Source organism: Taudactylus pleione, unplaced genomic scaffold (assembly GCF_031769625.1).
Source record: "Taudactylus pleione unplaced genomic scaffold, aTauple2 ptg000012l, whole genome shotgun sequence".
Taxonomy (NCBI): Eukaryota; Metazoa; Chordata; class Amphibia; order Anura; family Myobatrachidae; genus Taudactylus; species Taudactylus pleione.
This window is the reverse complement of record NW_028284415.1, coordinates 6,876,950-6,902,352: the sequence shown is the minus strand read 5'-3', so window position 1 is coordinate 6,902,352 and position 25,403 is coordinate 6,876,950. Positions and strand designations below refer to the sequence as shown.

Here is a 25,403-nt window from a genome sequence, read left to right as displayed (position 1 = left end):
ATGCTCCTGACTGTGTGTATATATATATATATATATATATATATATATATATATATATATATATAAAATCATATATATTCATATACAGATATATAATCGACCAGATGCCAGCACTCATTCCTTAAAAATGTCAACATGCCTGAATGCTGCCTCCCATAAATGAACAATGAGTGAAATAAATCTGTGGCACTTACAGGTCTGCAAGGTTTATGTAGATATAGGTGATAAACTCCTAACTACTCCATGAAGCTGCCACCGGTAATATAAATAAAATGTTGTAAGGCCGGCACTCCTGTTCTAGTTGAATTTGTAGTGCGTCTGGTGCCCTCCAAATGACCTCTTCAGCCAAGAGGAATAAACATACAAGGAACAGGCGTCACTCGTGACGACTTGTCAAATAAAGCACAGCACACCCGCTCGTTGCATCTAGTGGGTGTGTTGTACTTTATTTGACAAGTCGTCACGAGTGCCGCCTGTTCCTTGTATAATATATATATATATATATATATATATATATATATATATACACATACACACTGCAGTCAGCTAGCACTCCTGTGCTATAAGTAGATTCAATTACTATAGGTAGATTAAAATGTCCTCACCCACAAAGGGGCGGCACTCACAGTGGCTTAGTAATCACGACAATGGACCCGTTGTATATGGTCCATTGTCGTGATTACTAAGCCACCGTGAGTGCCGCCCCTTTGCATGTATGTATGTATGTATGTATGTATGTATATATATATATATATATATATATATATATATATATATATAATGTATAAATAAGAAGATGCAGGAGGCGCACAATGGCAAAGTACGTTAACACTCAATTCTTTACTGAAACAAGATTAAAACGATTAAAACCACTCACATAAAGCATGTATGATACATTGCTATATCACAATAAAGGCATTGGAGGCACAAGAATCTGAACGCTGTGCTCATAGCCAGTATCGCGATGTCCATCCACACTCCTCCTGGTCCAGGAGGAGTGTGGACCAGGAGGCGTACTTCACCATTTTGCGCCTCCTGCATCTTCTTATTTATACAGAGCTTTACCCCCTGGGAAAACGGGATCTTTGGGAGTGCAGCACCACCGAAAAAACATACTGGATACTAACTGGACTGTGTTTATACGAACTAAGGGTACACAAGACAAAGGGAGGCTTCTGCTTAATATATATATATAAATAAATATATATATATACACACACACACGAGATATATATATACATTTATACACAAGATAGATAGATATATATATATATATATATATATTGTGCGAGAGAGAATGAAAAAATATATGACAGCATTCGGAGTCTTAAGCAAAGTCGTAAAGTCACACAGGACAGGGCCTAAAACATTGGTGTGCTGGACTAATAGTGTCCTGACTTTGCTTAAGACTCCTAGTGCTACCATATCTTTCTCCATAATCTGCATTATATGAGAGGAGGGCACTGGGACAGCACAGACTGCATAAATACAATATTATAAATATAGAGAGAGAGACAGACAGAGACACAGCGGGTGGGATTCAATGCATTCCGCTGGCATCGCATGTATGCCGGCATTAGTAACGCCGGTATGCATGATGATCCACGCAAAGGACTGCTCTGTCAGTAAGAGCAGCCCTTGCAAAGGAGGGACTTCCGAGTCTATGACACAGAACCCCCTCCGGCGTCCTTCTGCGCATGTGCGCGCCGCGTAGGAGGGGGCTACTGGGAGGGATCCTATTGGATGCACCCCCGCACAGAGAGAGACAGAGAGAGAGAGAGAGAGAGAGAGAGAGAGAGAGAGAAAGAGAAAGATGACAACATTTGCAAGTTTGACTTACCCATGTGCCCATGACTGGAGACTGGGGTGTAGCTGTTTCACCATTTTCTTCACTCCTATTTCTTTATAGTGCAGCTGAAGAAACTATAAAGTTTCAGGCTGCAGGGACAAGAGGGAATTTGGACTGCAGGGTGGAGGGGGGCTTCTTGCTGCAAGGCAAGATGGGTTTCTGTCTCCAGGGGAATTTGGGCTGCAGGAGGGTGGGGGGGGGTGCAAATTCGGGCTGTACTGTAGAGAGAAGGGAGACTTCTAGCTGCAGAGGGAAAGGAGGTTTCAGTTTGCCAGGGGCAGGGGGTACAAGCTGCACTACAGGGGGGAGGTGTGTTTCTGGCTGCAGAGGGAAAGTGGGTGTCGGTCTGCAGGGGGAAAGGGTTGATTATTTTGCGGCACTGCAGGGGGAGGAGCGAGGAGGGCTTCTAGCAGCAAGAGGAAGGTGGAGCTCAGTTCAGTCTTCAGTGAGCAGAGGAGACAGAGGGATTGAAGGAAAGTCCTGGAAGCAAGTCTCGTGAGATGTTGATGCAGCATCCCACGAGACCTGTACTGTAGCTCCGCGGTGGCTGCCTGAACTAATGATTGTGTCGGGGAGAGGACAGACCAGAGGCAGGGAAATACTGCCAGCTTATGGTACTGCCCTCTCCATGCTATAATCTCTGCTCTGCACTGCCACCCTGCGCCCCTATGAGGCGAGGCCCCATTAAATCGACTAGAACGCCCCCCCCCCTTCCCTTCTGCTCACTGTGCTGTGCTGTGCCGGGCTGTGGGCTGGGGCAGCTTCACATTGCTTTGCCTCCCGGTACGTGCCTCCGGGAGCCGAGCAGTGCCAAACCTCCTCTGAGCTGAGGAGTCAGTGTCCGGGATAGCCGGGGGACAAGTGAGTGACCCACCTGTGACAGTCGGGTTGCGGCTGCGGCCAATTAACCACTGGACCACCAGGGTTTTTCTCTGCTGAGGAGGCGGCCCAGGACACAGTGCGGCCTGGGGGGCACATGGCACCCTGCCCCCCGGCCCAGTCCGCCACTGCCAGCAAGTGAATGATGATGGCTATGAAACAAAACATATGGATGTGGGCGGTGTGGTCACATAGATTAGTACAACTAGGCATGTGAGCAAATATCGGTATTTAGTTACAAGAGTCTTTCAGTGAGAAAACGGTTACAGTACAGGCAGCAAACAGCTTGGATGGCAGTTGCCTATACGCACCTAATCGTCTGATGTTGCGTTCTGCGCATGCACCGCAGTGCGTATGCACGAACCGGCCACTGCGCTCGGGACTGCGAACGCAGTGACTACGCAGACCCGTTGCAGAGTGATTGACAAGAGGTGTCGTTTGTGGGTAGTGATGGGGGAGTGGTCGGCCAAACGCAGGCGTGCCAGTGCGTTTCAACGCCTTTGCATGCATAAATTAGCCACTGCAATACCATATGCAACCTGAGGCCTTATAGCGTGCACTGAAGTAAGCAATTCCTGAGTGAGGTCTGACCTGCCTTAACTGTGCGTATGGGTCCGATAGTACTCTATTATACCGATGTTTTCGTAGTCTTGCTAAACATTACGGATGTGCGTGTAGGTGAAGTGGGCGTCCTTATGTAGTGGTGAGGTGGCACATTGCGATCGCTATGGATTAGCATATATTCATAGTAAAACTGCGTGCGTACGCTATCTTGCGACCCGTAGTGAATCAGGCCCAGAATGTAGTTGCCATTTCCATTCCACCACTTACATTACAGTGTGACTCTGGCTTATGCTGTGTGAAATAGGTAAAAAGAGTAGATAAAGTTTCTTGAGATGTACCCCCCTTGTTAAATATTTTTGTGGTGGGTTGGGAAGTGTACCCAACACTCACAGATAGGATAGGGGTTACATTTTGCAAAAGTTCTAATAGTTAGATATACTCTGCTAGAGAGAGCGTGCATGTAGATGGCATGAGTATAAATATTCAGGGGGCTGGGAATATGCAGTCCTCTTTGTATACTTACCACATGTCATCTGCCTGGCATCAACAGTTTGAATGGACTTGCACAGAACTAGACCAGCATACCCATGGCACTAAGAAAATATATCAGTCCTATACATTCTAGAGAAAGAGCATTCAACCAACAAACAGGCAGACATAGGATGTGGCTATATTTGTGAAATAAATTATTTGGGATCAATTATGCAAATGCACCCCCCCTCCAAAATAAATAAATACAAAAAAATGTAAATAGATGATGATAATAATAATAATAATACCTCCAACAAATGGATTTGCCCATAGATGTGTTTTGTTTTATTCAACTGCTTCATATCCGAGCTGCTTTGCTCATCTTTATTAGAAGATGTGTACATAACCACATGCAATCCCCTCTCCCTCCCTTTGCCTGTTTAGGTTTGACGAAAAGTGGACCTTGTACTTAATATTTTTTCCATCACTTTGTCAGTGTAACATGTTACTTGCGTCTGTTGAAAATAAATAGCTAATAGTAAAAAATGTTTGAATACTAATTATAATGAATAACCAGTTTTAAAAGTAAATGTAATAATATATGGTCTACCAAAAAATGACTGAAATTGCGGTGTCATATGGCGTAACTGCTCAAACAAACTGCACAAAAATATGAGATATGGTAAGAACTTACCTTTGTTATCTCTATTTCTACGAAGTCCATAGGGTTCCACAGGATACCTTGGGGTATAGGTGATGACGTCAGGCATCGGGCACCATAGAGTTAAGTTTTCAGTCTCCCAGAATGCACTAGGGTCCCCCTCCTATAACCCGGCCCTGAGCCAAGGCATCTCAGTTACATATCAAGCCATAGGCCGGAGGAGGAGAAGGAAGAGAGAGAAGAAAGATCTGGACACACATAAGAATCACATTCTCACCAGAGGTAGACGGAAAAAAAACGGTGACCAGAGTAAAGCCCAACTGCAGCACAGGTGCGACAGGGCGGGAGTCCTGTGGAACCCTATGGACTTCGTAGAAATAGAGATAACAAAGGTAAGTTCTTACCATATCTCATATTTTCTACATCAGGGTCCACAGGGGATCCACAGGATACCTTGGGGATGTCCCAAAGCAGTATCCTTTAATGGTGGGGATGCTCCTGTGCTGAAAGTAGAATCCGCCGCCTGAAGGAGGCATCCTGAGAGGCAAAGATGTCAAAAGCGTAATACCCCACAAAGGTATGGACAGAGGACCATGTGGCAGCATTGCAGATCTGGACTGCAGAGGCACCACGTCAAGCTGCCCACGAAGGACCCAGTGGAATGTGCCCTCACAGAGGAAGGAACCGGAAGGCCTTCATGAAGATAAGCTTCTGAAATAGCCATCCGAATCCAACCTGCCAAAGTTTACTTTGAAGCAGGCCAACCCTTTTTACGGAAGCCATAGAGGACAAACAAGGCGTCCGACTTCCTAAAAGAAGAAGTGCGGTCAACATAAATCCTTAAGGCCCGCACAATGTCCAAAGTGGCCTCACCCACTGAAAGATCAGGTGAGTTAAAAGCCGGCACAACGATTTCCTCGTTGATGTGGAAACTTGAAACAACTTTCGGAAGGAATCCAGGACGAGTGCGCAGCACCGCCCTGTTCCTATGAAAAATCAGAAAAGGGGGTCTACAGGAGAGAGTCCCTAAGTCAGAAACACGTCTGGCCGAAGCAATGGCCAGAAGGAATATTGTTTTAGCTGTAAGCCATTTAAGGTCCACTGAGTCCAGTGGTTCAAACGGCGGTCCCTGGAGAGCTCTCGGGACCACAGCCAAATCCCAAGGAGCCACCGGTGGAACAAAAGGTGGCTGAATGCGAAGAACACCTTGCATAAAGGTGCGCACATCAGGGAGCGCAGCAATCCTACGATGGAACCAGACTGACAGGGCAGACACCTGCACTTTCAGGGAAGCAAGGCGAAGCCCATGGTCTAGCCCCGCCTGTAGGAAAGCCAACACTCTAGACAGAAGGAACTCCCGAGGGGCATAACCTCTCGGTCGACACCACTGGAGGAACGTATGCCACACACGATGGTATATCCTTGCAGAGGATGCCTTCCGAGCTCTTAGTATGGTTTGCACCACAGAGCTGGAAAACCCCCTGGACCTTAACATGGCCGTCTCAACAGCCACGCCGTCAAAGACAGCCGAGCCAAGTCCGGGTGAAGACAAGGACCCAGTGATAGCAGGTCCGGTCGCAGCGGCAACCGCAGAGGAATGTCCACGGACAGACTCTGGAGGTCCAAGAACCAGTGCCGCCTGGGCCACTCAGGAGCTATCAACAGGAGTGTACCCCCTTCCTGTTTGAATTTCCAGATTACCAGCGGAAGAAGGGAAAATGTAGGAAAGAGATAGGTAAACTGGAACGTCCACTGGACGGACAGAGCATCCACCAGAGACGCCTTTTTGTCTCTTGTTCGAGACCCGTACACCAGCAACTTGTTGTTGTGCCGTGACGCCATGAGGTCTATCTCTGGAAGACACCACCTGTCCACCAGAAGTTGAAAGATGTCCTGGTGCAAAGACCATTCTCCCGGATGTACGTCCTGCCGACTGAGAGAATCCGCTTCCCAGTTGAGGACTCCTGGGATGAATACTGCTGATATAGCCGGGAGATTGCGCTCCGCCCAGACCAGGATGCGGGACACCTCTGCGAGTGCCGCCCGACTTCGGGTTCCTCCTTGTCGATTTATGTAGGCCACGGTTGTGGCGTTGTCCGACTGGACCTGCATGGGGTGACCTTGGAGAACCCGATGTGCCTGCTTGAGAGCATTGAAAACTGCACGGAGTTCCAAGATGTTTATTGGAAGCTCCTTTTCTGCCTGAATCCACTTGCCCTGGAACAAGTGTGGACCCGTGACAGCTCCCCAGCCCCAAAGTTAACAGGACCCAGTTCACCACCCAAAATGGGCGACCCTTGTTGAGGTGGGTCGTCTGCAACCACCAGGCTAGAGACAGGCGAACCTTTGGAGTGAGCACCATCGTCTGGGACTTTAGACTCTGAGGCAGTCCATTCCATTTGGACAGGATCAATTGCTGCAGATGTCTAGAGTGAAACTGGGCATATTCCACCATGTCAAATACTGACACCATGGAGCCCAGCAACCTCATCGCCGAGTGCAGAGACACTCGACGACACTGTAGATAACTGCGCACCCTCAACTGCAAAGCAGAGATCTTTTCCACCAGCACAAAGATCCGCTGCTGCCTGGAGTCCAACAAGGCCCCGAGGTGCAGAATCCTCTGAGACGGGATCAGGGTGGACTTTTGCCAGTTTATCAACCAGCCGTGACGTTGCAGCACTGCAATCGTCAGGTCCAAATGGCGTAGAAGGAGCTCTGGAGATCCTGCCACTAACAGAAGGTCGCCCAGATACGGTAACATGCGGACTCCCTGCATCCGCAGGTGAGCCGCCATGACCTTGGTGAACACTCGTGGTGCTGTCGCCAGGCCAAAAGGTAGCGCCCGGAACTGGAAGTGATCATTGTGGATTGCAAACCTGAGGAACTGCTGATGGTGCAAAAGAATAGGGACATGCAGGTAAGTGTCCTGGATGTCCAATGACACCATATAATCCCCAGGATCCAGCGCCAGAATGATGGACTGTAGAATCTCCATCCGAAACCGAGGCACCCTCAAGGATTTGTTGAGGGCCTTGAGGTTGAGTATAGGACGGAACGACCCATTGGGTTTCTTCACAAAAAAGAGATTGGAATAGAAACCCTGGCCCCTCTGGGAGAATGGAACAGGCACTATAACTCCAGCCTGGAGCATAGTGTGCAAAACCTTCCGCAGTTCCAAGGCTTTGTTTTCCGGTCTAATGGAAGGCCTGTGGTGAAGAACCGGGATGGGGGCCTGTGCTGAAAGGAGAGGGCATACCTGTGAGAAACCACCTCGTGAACCCAATTGTCTGTCATGGTTATCGACCAACACTGGGCGAACTGAAGCAGGCGGCCTCCCACTTTGGGATCCCCCAAAGGGAGGCCCGTACCGTCAGACCGCAGGTTTGTCATCTGACTTAGGGGCCGGACGTCTGGTACTCCAGGCCTGTTTCCTGGGCTTGGCCGACTTCTTGGGCCCAGCCGGTCGGGGAAAAGACTGTGCTTTAGGCCTGTGGAGGGGATTCCCACTTAGAAAAATAATTGTCAGCAAACGGATTAGCCACGGCTAAGCGCCTCTGAGGCTGATACCGTTTTCCGGGGTGTTTCCACGCCTCCTCTAAATGGTCTACTAACTGACCCAAAAGAGGAAACACTGTGGCGTCACCCTTAATATCCTTGCTAGGCATACATAATTGGACTTGGACACCGGAGGATCATCCTCAATAACTAAAGCCGTGCGGACTGCCCGAATAAGGCCAGGAATATAAACCTTTGACTTAGCGTCCGACTCTTAGCGTCCGACTCTAGTACGGAGAGGTTCTTGGTCAGATAGATCCAGAATCTCCCCATCATCGGACGTCACGTCGTCATCCTCATAAGGAGCAGACAGAGATGCCACAGGCCGCAACACAGACTCCCCTTGTAACACTTCCGACAAATGCTGTACTGAACTTGTCAGTGAATTAACCCACGCAGGCTCCTGTGAAACCTGGGGAGGGGAAATAGGAAGACTGTGGGGTACCATCAGTTGTCTCGGGAAACCCTGCATGGGTGACACCACTGACTGCTGGGACAATCCCATCTGGGAAAACGCAGGTGGCGGAGCTAACTGGCCCACTAAGGTTGTAAGCGCCTTAGCGAAACAAGCCCAGGGAGGTTCCTGTACCGGAGCTGTGACAGTAATTGACCGCTCCAATAAATAACACTGCCGACATAGCCCCTCCGCATTACCCTCCCCCTCCGCTATTGGTACATTGCGCTTAGTACACATAAGCTGGAGAGGAAATTCACTCTCAGACATAATGGTAAGTATGTGACCCCTCTCACTGATACTTGTTAGTATAGTGGGAGAACCACCCTGCAATCACCGCACCACAAGGGCTTTAGCAGAGTAAGAGCAGGGACAGTAAAATGGCTGACAGTAGAAAGTGAAAGTACAGGCAGCAGCGCTAGCAGAAGTCACATACAATGCAGAAGAAATCAATCCCTGCACTATCAGCGCTGTTTCTCAACTACACAGAGTCTGGTAGGACACAGCGCTGCATACACTGACCTTAAGCCAACGGAGGAGAGGTACGCTGGGGGACCCAGACCGCGATGCCACCGATCAGCAGCTCCAGCAGCGTTCACCATGCAAAGATGGCCACCGAGGAGCAGAGAGGAGGCCGGCCTGGGGGAGAGGGTTGTGTGCAGCGGGGGAGGCGCCGGCTGTATACAGGGAAGGCGCGCTCCCCTGGCATGCAATTAACCCCTGGGAAGCCGCAGCGCTTGCCGCTCATCTGCAGCCCGCTGACTCAGGGGGATAATGGAAGCGCAGGTTAGTACCAGGCTCCACGCTGCAGCCAGTCCCCAGGGAGCCCCGTGCCTGGGGACTGAGGACCATGTTCTCAGCAGGGACCCACCGCAGGACCCCCGCTTCTTACCTGCTCCCCTTGAATCCGGCCATGGTCCGAAACATCTGGGGTCACCGCTAGCCGTGACCCCAGATGCTTACCAGCATCCCCGGATCAGTACCGGCGTTCTGGTACCGGTGGGGTGTAGGGGAGACGGCATGGACGTCAGCAGTGACTTTCCATGCTGTACTCCCAGATGTGCAGCCACAGCTGCCTTGATAAAAACTTCAGGAGCTATTCATAGCCCCCCTCTAAACATGTGCTCCGACTCCAAGCTGGGCACCAACGAAACTGAGATGTCTTGGCTCGGGGGCGGGGTATAGGAGGGGGACCCTAGTGCATTCTGGGAGGCTGAAAACTTAACTCTATGGTGCCCGATGCCTGACGTCATCACCTATACCCCAAGGTATCCTGTGGATACCCTATGGACCCTGATGTAGAAATGTACTTACACAGAATGTATGACAGCCATTAGCCGATTAGTAATGTGTGTAACAGTCTACTGGTAAAAACATCTTCCTTAAAGGAACATGTAAAACACGCTGAAAAGACCTACAGTGTGATGGTGTCAGTGTGCTTTGTACCTTCCTGAGCATAGTGTTCGGTAGTTTTCTGATTTTCTCCACATTCTCTGGATTGACCCCAAGCTCATAACAGCAAACTCGGAGCAGTTCTCGGTAAGTCAGCTCCTCTCTGTCCATCTCCACCTCAATGAAGTCGTTATCCACGGGGGCGTTACTCTGAATTCTCACTTTCAGGACTAATTCTGGCCAAGGAAAAGACAAACACAAATACAGCACAATGTGACAAGCAAATAATCAATAAAATATTGTTCTATACACAAACAAAACCTAAAGTAGACCTTCTACCTCCATTACAGACATAGGGCCATATTCAATTAGAGACGAAAAGCCATATTCGCCTGTTTTTTTACGAAAATTTTGCCTATAAAATGTTTGCCAAATTCAATTCTAGGACAATTTCGCCTAAGCGGAAACAATTCTCCAAAAAAGATTCTCCAATCAATAGCAGGTGAAACTAAGTGAAAAATCTTTATTTTGGGGTGCAAACGTGGGGAAATGTCTCAGAACCCTTGGGACAGCCCCCCAAAGGACAAATCTGCAAAAAAAAACAAAAAACCTAAGAACACCCCAAAAAAAGACATGTAATTTTTGGGGTGAAAATTTAAAAAGTGGGGGGGATAAACATAAAAAGTAGTGAAATAGACTTCTTGGGGGTCCCCAAGTATGGGTCAGGTGTTTTTGGTATTGCAGGTGCATGCAGCAGGTGGATTTTTCACGTTTTTTAAAAGTTCACTTTAGAGACATAAAAATATGCTAGCACCCATTTTCAAGCACCCCATATTTGTCAGGACTACTTATTTTCACCAAAAAACACAGCTTTATGCCATTCTTCACCACTTTTACAAAGACGTTAATAGCAAGCAATTTACACAACTTAAGTACCCAAAATAGTTATATTAGGGGTATTATACACATCTATATTGATTCCCTATGTTAATGTATCTTTTTCTGGGGTACAGACCTGTTCCGCATTCGCCTATTTCTGTTTTTGCCTGTTTTGCAATTGAATTAGGCGAAAAGCGGGGACGAGCACGGAATGAATTCGCCACTGAAACAGGCGAATGAAGCGAATAGTCGGACAGGTGAAAACTTCACCTCTAATTGAATTCCCCTCATAGAGTGTAGAGTGACGGTGATTTTTGAAGCCTGGCACTGTAAATCTTCAGAGATTTGGGTCCTTCCCCCTCTATACCCCACCTGACTTCATTTTTTTCCAGGACCCCGTTGGAGCCAGGCATTTTTGCACTGGAGGCATGGGTAGCGTTAATTAGGATGCATCTTTGGACGGATCGCCACTTCAAGACTCAGTTTGCCTCCCTTCTATGGTCCCATGGTCGCCATTCGCAGAGACCATGAGGGGGTGGGGCCAACATTGGCTGTAGGATCAGTTCCAGCCTGCTTCACATAGCCCCGGAGGAGGAGTCCCAGGCAGCACAGTCCTCCCCTCCTTTCCTGAGCATTTTCGTGCATACAGGAAGCCCGCCAGAAGTCACTGCCTCAGCATTAGCCTCTGCGGGAGCTGCCCTTTCAACTCTGCCCAGACGGGAACCGCCATTTTAGCTGCAGCACAGAGTGTCGCTGCAAGTCTGACCAGCACAGCTTCAGACAGCAGACACCTCCTGAGTGCTTCCAGCCTCAAGAAGCAGGCTTGTTGTTTACACTCCCCTTCTATACATTCAGGGGTAGTAGATGTATATTTACTGAGGGTGCTGCATCTGTACTGGCTATATGTGGACTGTTTGTGTCTTTGACAGTAGTCATTACCAACACTGTATATTTTGGGATACATATTAGGCTGTTTGACAGTGGTAGTCAGCCCCTATCAACACTCTGTTTATATATGTGCATGCCAGAATGCAATTTGTTTCACCAGATATGTTCTGCTGACAGCTGTGCTGCTAGAAATTCTACACAGGCGTAATTGTGTGGGGCTTGTATGAATACTATTCATCTTTATATCACCTACCCATTTCCCAATATGTGTGCAAAAGTCCGTGCTGGACTTTTCGCTCCATATCGGATGTTTGACGGGGATAAAGTATCGGGAGCGCGCCCGCTTTATCCCCTATTCAATTTGAAAACTGCGAAAACGGGACCCCGCGAAAAGGTAAGTATTGGGAAAAATTTGTGAATTTTCGGGAAAGCAACCAGGGATCCCCCTAATGATGTCCTGACATGGGGGATGATTATGGGTACCCCTGTTCTGGCCTGCTTAAGGTAAGTATGGTTTTTAAATAGCCACGGCAGGTGCTTTTTCCAACAGGGAAGAAGGGGTGAAGAAGAGCACTTAGCTTTTTTTTTTTTTTTTTCAAAAAAAAAAAACTAGGTGCATCAAATTTGGGGTACATGAAAATGTATGTGTGCAAGCATATTTTTAAGTCCCTAAGGTGCATTTTTAAAATTCTTCAAAAATGCACCTGCCGCTAACACCCCGCATTCTTTAAAACACCTCCCGCATACTTTGGATCCCCTCCAGAATTTATTTCTTTACTGTAAAACTTGTTCCCCATATTTTTTTTTTGTTACCCCAAAATTGAACTTATTTTTTTGGGGTGTCCCTATTTTTTTTTACTTTTTAAGAACAATTCCCAGGGGTGCAGGCTATTTTGTTTAAGCCTGCACCCCTAAACCACAATTCTGCACTTTTTTTCGCCTGCTAAAGACTGGCGAAAAATTATTCCCGTTTTTTTATATTGACTTTTAGCACCGGCGAAAAGTCAATGTAATTGAATACGGGGATAATGAAAATAGGCGAAAATGATGTCATCTGCGATAAATTATCGCCGATAACGGCCTTTTCGCTTCAAATTGAATATAGCCCTATGTCTTGGAAGGGCAATACTAAAGGACTACTCCCTGAAAAATGTGGCGCTAGACAAAAAGTATTTGCTTGTTCTAAGTGTAAAGCAAAATTTACTAATGCATGGTCTGAATGGGGAGCGGTCTGTGAGTCATGTACAGTGGAGGCTCCGAGTGCCGCGGCGCCTGCTAGTCTGTCCTCACCAGTGGATACGCCATCTTGGGTGGCCACATTGGCCAGGGCTATGTCCGAATGGTCCCAGTGATTGGCAACTTTGTGACAGGTAGCTGTTCCTTCTTCTTCTGGGGTAACCGTACCTCCTGTTCGCTCAGAACCTTCAGAGGGACCTCTTTCGGGTGGTCCATCAGTACTCCCATCTTCCCAGTCTGTCGAACCTCCATTGGCTTGTTGGGTTCAGGTGTTGGTACAGGTTTCTGTCTCCTTAGAGAAACTAATGGAACACGTGCCTCCAGAAAAGTAGGTGGGGCATCCAGACAGACCGGCCCTCAGAAACGCAGGCTTACTGATATTCTACAGTCCTGGGAGGACTGAAAATCGGAGGGTCCCCTCAGGGAAAAGAAAAGAAGCATTTTGAGGAAACAGACCTAGAATGCAGGGTGTGGAAGCTTTGATTAAAGCTGTCAGCCAGGTGTTACACATCTCCGACGCAGATCCCCAGGAGGCTCAGAAAACTTCTCTATTTAAAAGGAAGCATAAACAACTTGTTATTCCCTCCTTCTACGCAACCAGAGGACTTACTGTCTTCAGCATGGGTGCATCAGGAACACAAGTTTTAGATATCCATGCAAACCCTTTTATCGCTTCCTGCAGCAGACAAAGCAAAGTAGGAGTGTAAACACTTAGTGGATCCCTCGCTTTCTAGGCTAATCAAAGAATTCCACTATACCGGTTCCCGGAGCTACTTTTCTCAGGAGTAGTTCTGACAGGAAGCTGGAGAATACTCTGAAGTCAAATCATTTGGGAGCAGATATCTTTCTGCATCCCATTCTAACTTCGGCCTGGATAAACGAGGAGGTAGAAAAATGGGCGGACCAGCTTGCAGACAATTTATGCTTGGGTACTCATCTGGCTGATCTCCTTCCACTAGTGGAATACATTGAGGAGTCCACCACTTATATGGAGAGGGTGCCATAGATGTAGGCTTGGTCTGCTCTAAGGTTTCCTCTATGGCTTTAAAATTGACAAGCAGATTCAGTTTCTAAGCTTTCCTTAGAAGCTCTGTTGTTTTCTGTCAAGAACTTGTTTGGACCTGAACTGGATAAGATAATGCCTTAACTCCTTATCTTCCACTTCATCCACATCTAGACCTCGGTCCTCCTCCAGAGGGGAAAGATCCAAGGGTCTCCAGGAAACCAGCAGAGAAGCAATCTGCATGATGAGCTGACCACCCACTTAGGGGATACTATCGTGGAAGCATGTATTCTTCATTTTCAAAACATCTGGCTTCATACTTGTTTCGATTCCTGAGTGAGTAGTTTCCTCTTGGTAGGGTACAAGTTGGAATTCCTTGTCCTTCCCCTAGAAGATTTTTTACCGGTCTCTCGCCAAAGCATGTGGTCTTGAAGAAGGCGGTATGCAAACGCTTTACCACAGGGGCTGTAGTCCCTGATCCCATGGTTCAGAGGTCCCAGGGGTTTTATTCTAACGTGTTTGTCGTGCCAAATGGTTCATTACAACACATTCAAAATCTCAAATTCCTGAATGTGCATCTACAATTCCACATGTTCAAAATGGAGTCTCTACACTCAGTAATAGCGAGCACAGAGAAGGAGGAATTTCTGGTTTTGCTAGACATTCGCTATACACCGCACCAGTCCATCTTTCGTTTTCCGATTCAGGACGCCTATACTCAATTCAGAGCACTTCCCTTTGGACTCTCCTCTGCCCCTTGGTTATTTACCAAGGTAATGGCAGTGATGGTGGCTCACGTTCCATCGTTGGGGGTAACAAACAATCCGTATCTTGACGATCTCCTTATAAAGGCTCCGTCAGAAGACATCCCTTACTCCCTTGTCCTCTTGACACACCATACTCTTGTGACTCACGGACGGATTGTCAATCTAACTCCACATCAGAGGTTGCTATTCCTCGGATTGATGTTGTTAGAGATGTCCTTGCATAGGAATTTTTTCTGCCACTGGACAAGATCCAGGCCATCTGGCCGTTCGTTCTCAAGAAAAGGAAAGTTTCTATCCAGAAGTGTATGCGTCTCTTGGGAAACTTATCTCACCCTTCAAGGCAATCCAGTTCAGCAGGTTCCACTTCTGAGAGCTTCAACTAGACCTGCTGTCCAAGTGGGACGGCTCTCCCCTTCACTTAACCAGAATGATTCGCCTGTCCCTGCAGACCTGAATATACCTTCTCTGGTGAACGAACTCCAACCACCACTAAATCGGATGACTATTCTCAATCTGGGATTGGACTTTAGTGATCACAGACGTCAGTCTCCAGGGCTGGGGCGCAGTGGTTCAACAAAATCAATTTTAGGGACGTTGGACGTAGCATGTGACGTTACTACCAATCAACATCCTGGAACTCAGGGGAATCTTGAATGCCTTCATAGAAGCGCATCATCTTCTTCATGGCCATCTGGTACAGGCCCAGTCGGATAACGTCTTGGTGCCGGTGTACATAATTCGTCAAGGGGGTACAAAGAGGCCCTTAACTGTTTGCATACTTTGGTGGTCAGAATGTCATGTTCCAGCCATAGGGGCAGTGTTTACTCCTGGGGTCAATAATTGGAAGGTGATTAATCCCAGACACCAGGATCTTCACCCTGGTGAGTGGCCTCTTCATCCGGAAGTATTCCGGTCTCTGGTGGAACCATTGGGTCTTCTGAACATTGATCTTAAGGCGTCTCTTTTATATTGCTCTAGGATGAGGGATTCGGCAGCTCTAGCGGCGGATGCTCTAACTCTGCCGTGGTCCTTTCGTCTGATTTACCACTTCCCACTATTTTCTCTGTTGCTGCGAGTACTCAATCGTATCAAGAGGGAACGTATATCTTTGATCCTCGTAGCTCTGAATTGGCCACATTGAGCATGGTTCTCTGACCTTCGAGGTCTCTTGGTGGGCGAGCCGTGGCTTCATCCTCTTTGTCTAAACCTCCTGCAACAAGGACCATTCCTCCACCTAGCCTTACCTCAACTGCGTTTAATGGAATGGCTGTTGAAACATCAATCCTTAGGTCTCAGGGTATTCCAGAAACAATCGTTCTTATTATGCTAAGTGCTCGCAAGCCAGTTTCTGTGGCACACTCTCACCGCTTCTGGCGAGCTTATGTAGTCTGATGTAAAAGGTGGGGTTTTCCTCCTTTGTCTTTCAAGCTGTCATGCCTTCTGTTATCCCCTCAGGTGAGTCTGGATGCAGGTTTGCGGCTAGGATCCTTCAAGTTGCAAGATAAGGTATTGTTTATATTTTTTCAAAGACGTTTAGCCTTACTTCCTGCAATTCAGACATTTCTGCAAGGGCTTGTCATCTTTAGCCTCTGTTTTTAACTCAAAGCTCCGTGGGACTTCAATTTTATCTTGCAATTTTTACAATTGGATTGCTGTGAACCACTGGACTCGGTGTATCTAAAATACTTAACTTGTTTTTCTTCTTGCCATCTCCTTGGCCAGGAGAGTACCGAAGTGGAGTGCCAAATCCTGTCTTTATCCCCTTCCTGATTTTTCATGACAGAGCAGAAATTTGGACGACTCCTTCCATTTTGCAGAAGGTGGTCACCAGATTTCACATAAATCAGCCTACTGCTCTTCTGGCCCCCCATAGCAAAGATGCTTCAGTCGAGTCTTTGGATGTGGTACAGGCCCTGCAGGTGTATGCTACACATAATTCGGAGACTACGAGTCTCACAAGAAGGGCTGTCTGATTTCCAAACAGACAATTTCTCGCTGCTCCGAGAAGTTATCAGACAGACTTACAGTGCCCAAGGTCAACCAGTGCTTACCAGCGTTTTGGCTCATTCTATTTGGTCGGTGGGTGCTTCTTGGCCAGGGACCCCTGCAGCTCAACTCTGCAGAGCTGCCTTCTGGTTTTCCGTGCATAACTTTGACAAATTCTATTGTTTTGACACTTTTGCTTCTAAGGCTAGTTTTGGGTGCATGGCGCTCCCTCTCATAAAGTCTGCTTTGGGACATCCCCAGTGTTTCTCCAGTAGTCTCCACAAACAGACGTAAGGAGTGCATAAACTCGCACTTCCCCGCGAGCGGGGAATCGCCTTCCCTGTCTTCCCCGTTTGTGGGGCTGCAGCCCTGGGATCCAGTGGATCGGCTAGCCAAGCTCCGCTGGCGTCCGCCGTAATCACTGGACCGCTCACCAGTGTTGCGGCACTGGCGGGGGCAGATGGCGCTGTAGCACATGCGCCCATTAGGACGTCTAGAGCTGCTTGCTTTGATGTTAAAAAGAAAATAAACAAACTCAAAAAATAAAGCTTCGGGCTGCCGAAGCAGTCCCCCTGTCTAAAGCTGCAACCGGTCCTGCCGGCGCCAAATGTAAAGACTATCTGCCTGTGGCTGGGGGCGGGGTATATGTGGAGGAGGACCAGTGCATCCTGGGAGCTAAAGCTTTTACCGTTTGGTGCCCAGATCACTCCAACCACACACACCCCATTGTATCCCTGTGGATCCCTATGGACCCTGAAGAAGAATTTCCTTTTTCGAATCCATGGGGGACACCGGAAGCCCTTCCCTGCGCTCTTGTATTCAGTGTCTATGGCTATGTTTGCCTGTTGCTGCTGTATATTATTGTGACCCATTGGTCACTTGGTTGAGGATTTTCTTCCTATTGTTGTTCTTCTCTCCTTCTGTCTTTACTTGGCTTTGTTAAAGTAAACTGAAGCCAGGTGGGGTATAGAGGGGGAGCCAAGCCCAAATCTCTTAAGATTTGAAGTACCAGGCTCCAAACACCACCATCTATATCACAGAGTTTCTCCTTGGTATCCCATTAATTTGGAGAAAGGGACTTTACTGGTTAGTACAAAAATCCTCTTTTAATTCATGGACATAATGGATCTGACTACAGGAGCAAAATATAAAATTAGCAAAAAAGTAGCAAATTTGTACCTTGATAGAACCATGTTGCAAAGCAGGAGGGGGGATTTAAAATATTCATAGAAATGTAAAAATTGGAAAGGTGTGTGTCCTGGTTTAATTAAAAACTAATTTAGTGTAAAAACAAAACTGCCCAGTAATCGCTCACTACATGCAAAAGCAGTCAATATATTCCCTGCATGCAAAAAAAAAATAAATGCATTTGTACCCCTTGCATTGCAAATTTTCTCCTGACTCTGAATCAGGATTACAATGAACAATTACAAGAAAGAGTAAACCCATTGTAAGTTTAATAGAGACTGACACAATTGATGTGTTCATACACAACTAAATCTGGACATTATGTCATCTCCCTCACCCTGTGTCTAATAGTGGTCATGTACTATGCAAAAATACACACATCTATGCAGAGCATTTTTCTTACCAAATAGACCGGTAATCTGATTTAAGTGACAGATTCTGTACAATACCCCCTGCTAGAATAGATGAAATTCTGTATCCTCCTGAACACGGCAACATTCACTTAGTAATAGGACAGACTGCATGCCATTTTCGCAACATAGACAATTACCTTTCATATTTGGTGGGAAGGCTCCAGTAAAAAAGAATGGCTGAAACACTTGCATGGGTCCACCGTGAGCACCACTGTGTGGCAGATTAGAAGGAATGGGTGAAAACATACTGCAGTTCTGGGAGATAGCCGGCTGGCATACAGGGCCGCTCTGTACTGAGGAGAGAGTGCATTCTGATGCGGCCTGCACTTCTCCATTATAAAACAAGGCCGGGAACGTGTCCTCTTTCATCACTGAGGTAGCTATGTTTTCCACACTGCTGTTGAGTAATGAGAAACTTGTTGTAGGTGGTGGCGTGGTGCACGAATTACCATTTTCAGCATATAATGATGCAGAACTTTCTTGCTTGATGGCAGGTTCTCGACTGTAAGTGTATGGGAAGGGAGGGTTTGCTAAGTAACTTGGAACAAAAGCAAATTCAGGTTCAGATTTAACATCCTCAACTTCTGGTTCTTCAACTGTAAGACAAAATAAATTTCATGATAAAAGGCAGAGACCAGACCAGACATGAAAAAAGCGGAATCTTTGAATGCTGTTTCGTACAGAAGTGCTTTGACACTACATTCTGGCATCAGTGTGGAAGAAGCTTCATATCATTATCCGTGTTGCAGGGAACCATGGGCCTGATTCAGATATGTACGTAAATGCAATCACGCAGCTGCTGTGCGAAAATATGCAAATTTTGCAGACGCCAGGCTATGTATTGAGATACTCAACCGGAGCCATCGCAAATCAAAGCAATTGTGTGCGCACACGCAACCGCCGTCGCAGAACATTCGATAATCGGTCATCTGACTAGCCTTATGGATGCACAAAATGGCTGCAAGAACTAAGAGGTCAGAACCACTTTATTTGCGTACGGGATCATGGCTGTAGGTCGCAACAGTCCTGCGTTTTTACAGCTACGCCCCCTAACAACAACAAATGGTCCCTGAATGCAAAGAAATCCTCACTGCGAGCGGTATCACTAAGGTATCTTGGTGCGTGCGCAGTGCAACAGTGACGCGTGCGCAGTGGGACAAAAATTGCTCAACTGCAAAAATAGTGCCATTGCGTACTTCTCTAAATCAGGCAAGCGGTTTGTCAAGGCTACCTATTATCACCAGTTTTGACCGGTAGTTTTAAAATGACAACAGAAATAACTGCTACACCAGACTTGCCTAGCATTTATTTATGTTGCCATTTTAAAACCAGTGATCAAAACCGAATTGAGAAATGGGAGTTCCTCAATAAAGCTTTCCATAAGGTGGAGTTATACAATCCATAGGTTCATTACCTCTAAAACCCTGATGATACTGTCCCCCTACTGTGGGAACTTTACAAACGTACCCCCTAAAACTCTCTTGATTTCTTTCTTTGATGTCAGTTGAGCTGCCTTTTCTCCTTTGCTTGTGAAAATATCTTTATCCGCCCCAGACTCTAGCAGATAAGACACGATGTGAAGATGATTCCTCTTGCAAGCCCAGTGGAGACAGGTCCTGTGTAAAATATACACAACTGTGTTAATAGAAAGTCTACTTTTAAGAGAAAGGAAATATCCTGTTTGTGTTGTGTTTAACTGCTGGATATTGCATTTTAAATGACTTTTCCTCACTGGAAACAAAAATATTTTATGGTGTCTATGATAAAGTTTGTGCAAATCTTTGATAAGGAATAAAATCTATTTAAAGTGAATATATGTTTTATTTGTATGCAAAATTTCTAAAAATGTTCCATTAAAACAAAAGGCATAAGCAATTCTATGCAAAATATCAAATTTTTCTGCATGCTTTAAAAGATATCCCCTACAATTATTGTTTTAACCCAACCGTCTGAACTGACTGAAACACCATCCTACAGCTACTCTGGGTAAAAATATAAATAAAACACTTAACAACTGCACACAATGGATGCATTCATGAGAATGCAGCCTATCACCACTGCAATAGGTGAATGGGCAGCTCACAAAATGGTTGCACTGTGTGTAGGGGACAGGTACATATTAAGAGGAGGCCCCCAAAAGGCAAGGCAGCTTGGAAAAAATAATGTCTTTACGTTATAAAACTTGGTGTGTATATGTATAGCACCACATACATCTTCTCCGTGCGCTACAAGTCGTGTTACACATAACGCGTGAGATCTGTGTGACTCTGTACCGCCGAGAGTCTTTTTGTGCAACTTTTTACCTTCAAATGCGCCTTATTCGCACAGCGATGTGAATAGGACTCACATTCAGCTTCTGCTGATTAAAATGATATGCAGCATGCCTATATTCAATGTGTGACTGCGGGTGCACCTGCATGCGAAATGCTACATTACAGTGTCAGTGGCTGTGACACTAACGTAGCATTTTGCATGCAGATACACCAGCAGTCACACACAGAATATAGGCATGCTGCATATCATTTTAATCAGCAGAAGCTGCTTGTGCGTCATATTCACATCGCTGTGCGAATAAGATGCATTTGAAGATTAAAAAGTCGCATGAAAAGACGCTCTGCATTATGAAGTCACGGCATGGCGTGGCTGGAAGAGCTGTTTACCGCGCAAAAAGGCTAGCTGTATTAGGACACATCTGTATGGTAAATTACTGAACGTAGGACCTGATTCAGATGGTCGCAATGCCGATGCTTTCACAAATTGACTTGATTTCTACTGCGCATGTGTATAACTCACACTGCGCATGTGCAGCGATGGTCCTGCGATGGCAGTCCCAGTGGGGTTTTATTGATTGACAGGCAGAGTCCCCAGAAACAGGCCCTCAGTCAGAACACCCAAAAGCTTTAAATATATTCAGGATTGTAAAAGCCACAACACAATGTTTAAATAGGGATCATTGTTCCCATAGCCCTGGATGAAAGGCGGTTTATGAATAGTGATGTACCATTCAAATCATTATGCCAAATATATGCAACTGGAGTAATTCCCTGAAGAGGCTTATACCAATACTCCAGGGGTGAAATAGGTAAATGCTACCTTTTCATCTAATATAAAGACTTGCATATATGGAAAAAAAAAATTTACATAGCCAGAATCAATTTAATGCTTCTTGTTTTTATTACTTTTGTGTATCTTTCTTTCAAAGGCAAAATATAATTGGTCAGCCAATATATATATAAATAAAACGTGAATATTAAAAATATAGTGATTAACAAGACTTTTGTGAAAAAAAATAAGAGGTAATAGTAGTTTGATCTAGCCTGGGCTCATTAAAGGCAATATCTGGTATATACAGGTCATATGTCTCGCCTACACTTGTGGTTGTATTTACTAAATCTTTAGAGTTTATCAGCATAACATGTACATAGTGATATAAAAAGCAGCACGTGCATAGCTATTCCTTTACTGAAAGCAATTTAATGACACAGAGAGATAGAATCACTTCTATTAGTGCATTATATAGTATATATAGTGCATTATGCAGTATATAGTATTTATTTCCATCACCAAGAAAATTACCAATTTATAGAATGGCAATTTGCAATGCGATCATGGGCGCTAATATCGCGCCCAGATTAAACTGCAAATGCGAACATTAATACATGGGCCTCTGTTATTATTATTAATAATAAATTGTGTCATAGGCAACTGCCACAGTTAACCTCATTGCAGGACGGTCATGAATGCTGTATGTTGCTAAAAATATCAGCATATTTATACTTGACCACATTTACAAAATATTTCCAAGGCAGTTTGTCATATAGTCTGGGCATCTAAGCACAGTGTATCTCGATAATAATGGGTTAGATGTATCTTAAATACTTATTTTCAATAAATAATGTCTAAAACCTAAACATATGGGTAGATTGAAATGATTACATATAAAATGTAGATAAAGAGAAATTTTATTGGTCAGTATTGATAAAAAGACACAAATATATAACCTTTGATTGTCCCTAAAAATGTAGAGGAGCAGTGAACTATGGGCCTGATTCAGCAAGGATCGCAACTGCGAATACACACACAATCTGCCGATTGTTACACACTGCACATGCGTACGCATCGCAGTGCTTGTGCGCGAAAGCACCACTGCGATCGCAGTAGCTATGCAGACCCATCACAGAGTGACTGACAGGAAGTACCGTTAGTGGGTGATGATGGGGGGTAGTAGGAGAAACGCAGGTGTGGCAGTGCCTTCGGACGCCTTCGCAGGAGCGTGCATAAATTAGCCACTGCGATGCTGTACGCAGTCTGAGGACTCATAGCGTGCATGGAAGTTAGCAATTTCTGAGTAAGGTCAGAGCTTGTGCAAGTGTGCGTGAGGCTGCGATGGTACTCAATTGTACCGATGTTTTCGCAGTTTTGCTAAACATTACAGATGTGTGCTAAGTGGGCATCCTTGTGTAGTGCTGCGACGGGATGGCGACCACAATGAATTAGCATACTATCGCAGTTGAACTGCGTGTGTAATCGCAATCCGTAGTGAGTCAGGCCCACTGTGCATTAGAGATACCACAGAAACATGCAGCTTTGGGTACTTACCATCCATTGATTTCATTTTGAGAGTTAATATCCACCCCTGAATTAATCAGCTTCTGCACTTCTTCCAGATCCCCCAAAGCAGCTGCTTCCCTCAGTCTTTCTTCCATGTATAGATGAGGAAAACGATCATATATTAACTAACATCCAAAACTGGTCATCCAGTAAAAAATTTATGAAGTACTTAAAATCTTTCCAAAAATAAAGCATTCATCTCCATTTCAAATAATCCTATTTAATAAAGAACGAAATGTCCATATACATATCTGCTCTGGATGGCGTTAGTAATGTGAAATCTGATAGTACTTTGCTCTTAGTACGGAAACAGAAAATGTTGTGGAGAGCTCAGCCTAATAAAGGATCATCGTCTCAGGGAGCTGGTCGGGCTGATGATTTAGAATAAAATATTATAATACGGAAACACTAAAATATATACAAATAGCAGTCCTGAGCTTTCCCCAAACAAAGCAACCCTGACTATTGTAAATATAAAACACTACTATAACATTTTGTATCTTCTCTGCATGTCTCAAAACACTTTGCTGGGGGGCGGCGTTTAGTGTAACACCCGCAGAAAAGCACTTTGGTTCCGGGGTAAATTGATAGTGGCAAGCCATTCCGTTTTTAATTTCTTTACAGAGATGTTTTAGTGTGAAATTGCAGATCTGTGGGATTTAATAGTACCTAATATTATATGTAAGCACAGTGAACTTTATAATGGGCTAGCTTTGAATTTAGGGAGAAACAAATTATCCAGCAATTAGGTTTACAAAGTAAAAATGCAAATTTATTTCCATATAACTTACGATAGCATGTTGATTATACGCAGCAGGATTTATTTTTTTACAGCCATAACATAATGACACATACTTCTAAAAATTGCAGTTTTATTAGGTATATTTACATACCTCATAACTGTCTCACCATCCCATGTACCTAGATTTTTTTGTTCCTACTTGGGGACAATTGAGTTATATGACACATTAGGTGATGTCCATTCAATTCAACGTATACTGGTGGAAGGAGTACGCAGCTTTGTAGAGGTATTCTTAGGGGAGGGTAAAGCATATTTCATGCATGCGCTGACGTTTGGTGCACAATCTGGCCCTGATTCAGAGATGTACGGTAATTTTGCCGCAGCTGCTGCAACTTTGTATGGAGCGGCTGTGCGAAATGATGAAAAAGCCGCAGGAGGCGTCTAAAGTAAAAAGACTCCCCACTGCATGTTTCTCTGATCCGCTGCAGAGCATTAGATCAACTGCGTGAACATTGGACTTCTGCGTAACCCTCAAGTTACTCAGGATGTCCAGCAAAATCACGCTGTTGGGACCAATGAAGATGTGTCCAAGGATGCAGCCACTGGCTCCGATACGCCCCCGTTTTCTGGCCACGTACCCCATCGCCGCCCTCAAACCCCCGCAACGTGTCAATCATGCTGCGGCTTTTGGAGCACTGTGACCGACATTGCAAGACCAGATCTGCACATGCACAGTGCGGCTCCTGGCCTCTTCCACATGTGCAGATCATTAAATATTTGAGATATTTATGTAAATCTCTGAATCAGGCCATCTGTCATTATTCTTAAATCTGGACCGCTTATTGCCCACCCCTAATTCTATGGTATCAATACCATGAAAAAAATCCGGTGTGCTTTTTTTTTTTAAATCACTGTTACTGCCCTTAAGAAAAACATTGGTATTTACATTTTCACTTTTTTTTTATATTTATCACTCTGGATTACCATGACAAACACAGGGCCTGATTCAGAGATGGACGCTAATGCAATTTTCACGCAGATCGAGCAATTATTTGCCATTGCGCATGCATATGCATCGCGGTGCATGTGTGCGAAGGCACCTCTGCGATCACACTGTGATCACGCAGGTTACGTAGACCTATCGCAAAGTGATTGACAGGATGGGCCAAATGTAATAGGGTGAGAGTTTAGAAAATGTGTGAGTTTAGTAGTAAACTCTCACATTGGTCGAGTTTTATCTTCAAAATGGGAAAACATCTGGATGAGTTTAAATCTTAAGAGATTTATTAGTCTAAAAGCATGTGAGTTTGTTTGTTCTCAGACTCTATTAGACTGGGCAAGTTCAAAAAGTGTGAGAGTTTACTGCTAAACTGTCACATTTTGTAAACTCTCATCCTATTACATTTGGCCTGAAGTGAACGTTTGGGGGTGTTGACAGGGTTGACGAAACGCAGGCGTGCCTGGCCGTTTGAACGCCGTTACATGGGCGTGCATAAATTAGCCACTGCTATTGCATATGCAGCTCTGCGTGTCAGGGTAAGATGGCCGCAGATGTGCTTCTATGTTACCGATATTTACGCAGGTATGCGTCGTCGCACGCAGGTAAAAAGGCAGCAGTGGGCGTCTTTATGCTCAGGTGTTCTTTGCTAACATTAGCATATTTTCGCAGCTGCAGTCCATACGAAATCGCAGCTGCGATCGCATTAGCGTCCATCTCTGAATCAGGCCCACAGTCAGATGGCACATAACCCCCATCACGTGACACGTCATTGCCGCATTAGCAAAGCCATACCGCCAGTACAACGGACACCACCTCCATAATATCCGGACCAGTATACCACTGGGAAGACTCGCCGGGAGAG

At 45.6% G+C, this 25,403-nt stretch overlaps 1 protein-coding gene across 1 annotated transcript in view; it reads right to left on the bottom strand.

Moving 5' to 3' along the window:
- ANKRD40 (ankyrin repeat domain 40) overlaps nt 1–23,362 on the bottom strand; it is a 29,146-nt gene extending 5,784 nt beyond the window's left edge. Inside the window, exons 1-4 of the mRNA XM_088468224.1 lie at nt 22,788–23,362; nt 19,656–19,804; nt 18,326–18,784; nt 9,883–10,064 (exon numbers count right to left, since the gene is read on the bottom strand). Coding sequence (XP_088324350.1) covers nt 9,883–10,064; nt 18,326–18,784; nt 19,656–19,804; nt 22,788–22,894 — 897 coding nt within the window. The 5' untranslated portion in view covers nt 22,895–23,362. The remainder of the gene's footprint in view (nt 1–9,882; nt 10,065–18,325; nt 18,785–19,655; nt 19,805–22,787) is intronic.
- Between the last annotated feature and the right edge of the window lie 2,041 nt (nt 23,363–25,403).